Source organism: Suricata suricatta, chromosome 3 (assembly GCF_006229205.1).
Source record: "Suricata suricatta isolate VVHF042 chromosome 3, meerkat_22Aug2017_6uvM2_HiC, whole genome shotgun sequence".
NCBI lineage: Eukaryota > Metazoa > Chordata > Mammalia > Carnivora > Herpestidae > Suricata > Suricata suricatta.
This window is the reverse complement of record NC_043702.1, coordinates 117,910,379-117,912,013: the sequence shown is the minus strand read 5'-3', so window position 1 is coordinate 117,912,013 and position 1,635 is coordinate 117,910,379. Positions and strand designations below refer to the sequence as shown.

General features: G+C 32.8%; 1 protein-coding gene across 2 annotated transcripts in view; it reads right to left on the bottom strand.

The window, feature by feature from the left end:
- The window catches only part of ANKRD45 (ankyrin repeat domain 45), a 39,320-nt gene that overhangs the window by 3,776 nt on the left and 33,909 nt on the right, over nucleotides 1-1,635 (bottom strand). For both annotated transcript variants that reach the window (XM_029934967.1, XM_029934966.1), the window contains exon 4: nucleotides 1,176-1,270. In XM_029934967.1, the coding sequence (XP_029790827.1) occupies nucleotides 1,176-1,270 (95 nt within the window). The remainder of the gene's footprint in view (nucleotides 1-1,175; nucleotides 1,271-1,635) is intronic.

Genomic DNA, 1,635 nt, shown 5'->3' with positions numbered 1-1,635 from the left:
ATATATTACTATATATAATATGTATATATTATATATACTAAATAAATATATATACTATTACTATATATTTTTTTCTAGTTCAATTAACCAAATATTTAAAAATTGAAATGAAAAAAGATTTTATAGTAACTAGCTGAACAGAGTACTGTCTGGGCCAGAAAATTTTTCTTTCCCAGATTTAATAGCTGCAGTAGCTATTCTAATAGAATTTTGCCTATATTTTGTTGGTTTCCTAAGAGATTTTGTAAAACGTTTTACAAATCACAAGTGAAACATGTAACTGATCATGTTCTCAGACTTGAGGATAGCTTACAGCTAATTCTTTAGCAATAGCTAATTCTTTTTCATCAGAATTAGAAGTCACAGGGAATTCACAGAACATCCTGCACAGAAATGCAAGAGATAATTTAAAATCAAAGCACATTTCTGGTACCTGGAAATGTACATCCCGAGCAATAAATCAGTCCACAAGTAATACTTAGTATATGGTAAGCGTGGCAAACTGGTTTTACAATTAACTGTCTTTACATTTTTTTACCATCATGTAAAATATGACACATTAAAAATATGTAATGTATATATACATAGATACTAAGATATGATGTATATACAAGTTTTAAAGCAAAACTTAATGAAATAAATATCAGTAGACCTCACTTTCAACAGAATAGCCAGAACATTGCCAGTACTATTAACACTATTTCTGTGCTTCTCCCCTAATTCATCCCCCTGCCTTTCTCCGATGGATAATCACAATCTGTGTTTATAACTTTTCTTTCTTTTTTTAAATAGTTTTACCCACCATTGTTTATCCCTAAACAATATAGTTTCATTTTGCTTGGTTGTGAGCTTTATGAAATCTCTACAGTGATTTTTTTTTCCTTCAACAATACATTTCAAAAATGTATCTATGTTGTTGGGGGTAATAGTACATGCATCTCTGTGTCACTCTTTAATATTATTCCATTTAATTTTTATCATTCTATCTCTTATCAGTAGTTTACTAAGGAAGGAAGGAAGGAATAGGCATGGGTAAGAGGGAAGGAGGAAGGGAGGGAGGGAGAAGACAGGCATGAGGACCACCACCTACCTCTAGAGCATTAGTACAAGAAATTAAAGATTTAAGGCAAAAATCTCAAAAGACTTCTGGACAAACACTAGTCACAATGCAGTACCTTGTCTTCCTTAAAGAGCTTCCCTGGTCCCTTTTCTGTGTCTGTAACAGCTGCAGAGACCTTTGCAATATATTTTTTCAGAGCCAGCCTTGCATCTGAAGAAATAGGACAATAAATAGCACAATAATAAGACAAAGACTAAAAAATATGCTCAACTATTTACCTTACACTATTATACATCCAGAGTTTATAAAGACTGTGTGTAGGAGATTTGTAGAGGTTGCTTTTGTTGAATTTCCAGATAGATAATACTCAACTAGCGCAGTGCTTTGGGACACACTGTGTTCCTAAAATCACTCCTAAAATTTAAAGACAAATAAACATGTGACACTTAATCCCAACAAGATCATATTCCATTAAAATATCTATCTACTTAAAACATCTATTCTGGAGGGACACCTAGGTGGCTCAGTTGGTTGAACATCCAACTCTTGATTTGGGCTCAGGTCATGATTCCAGG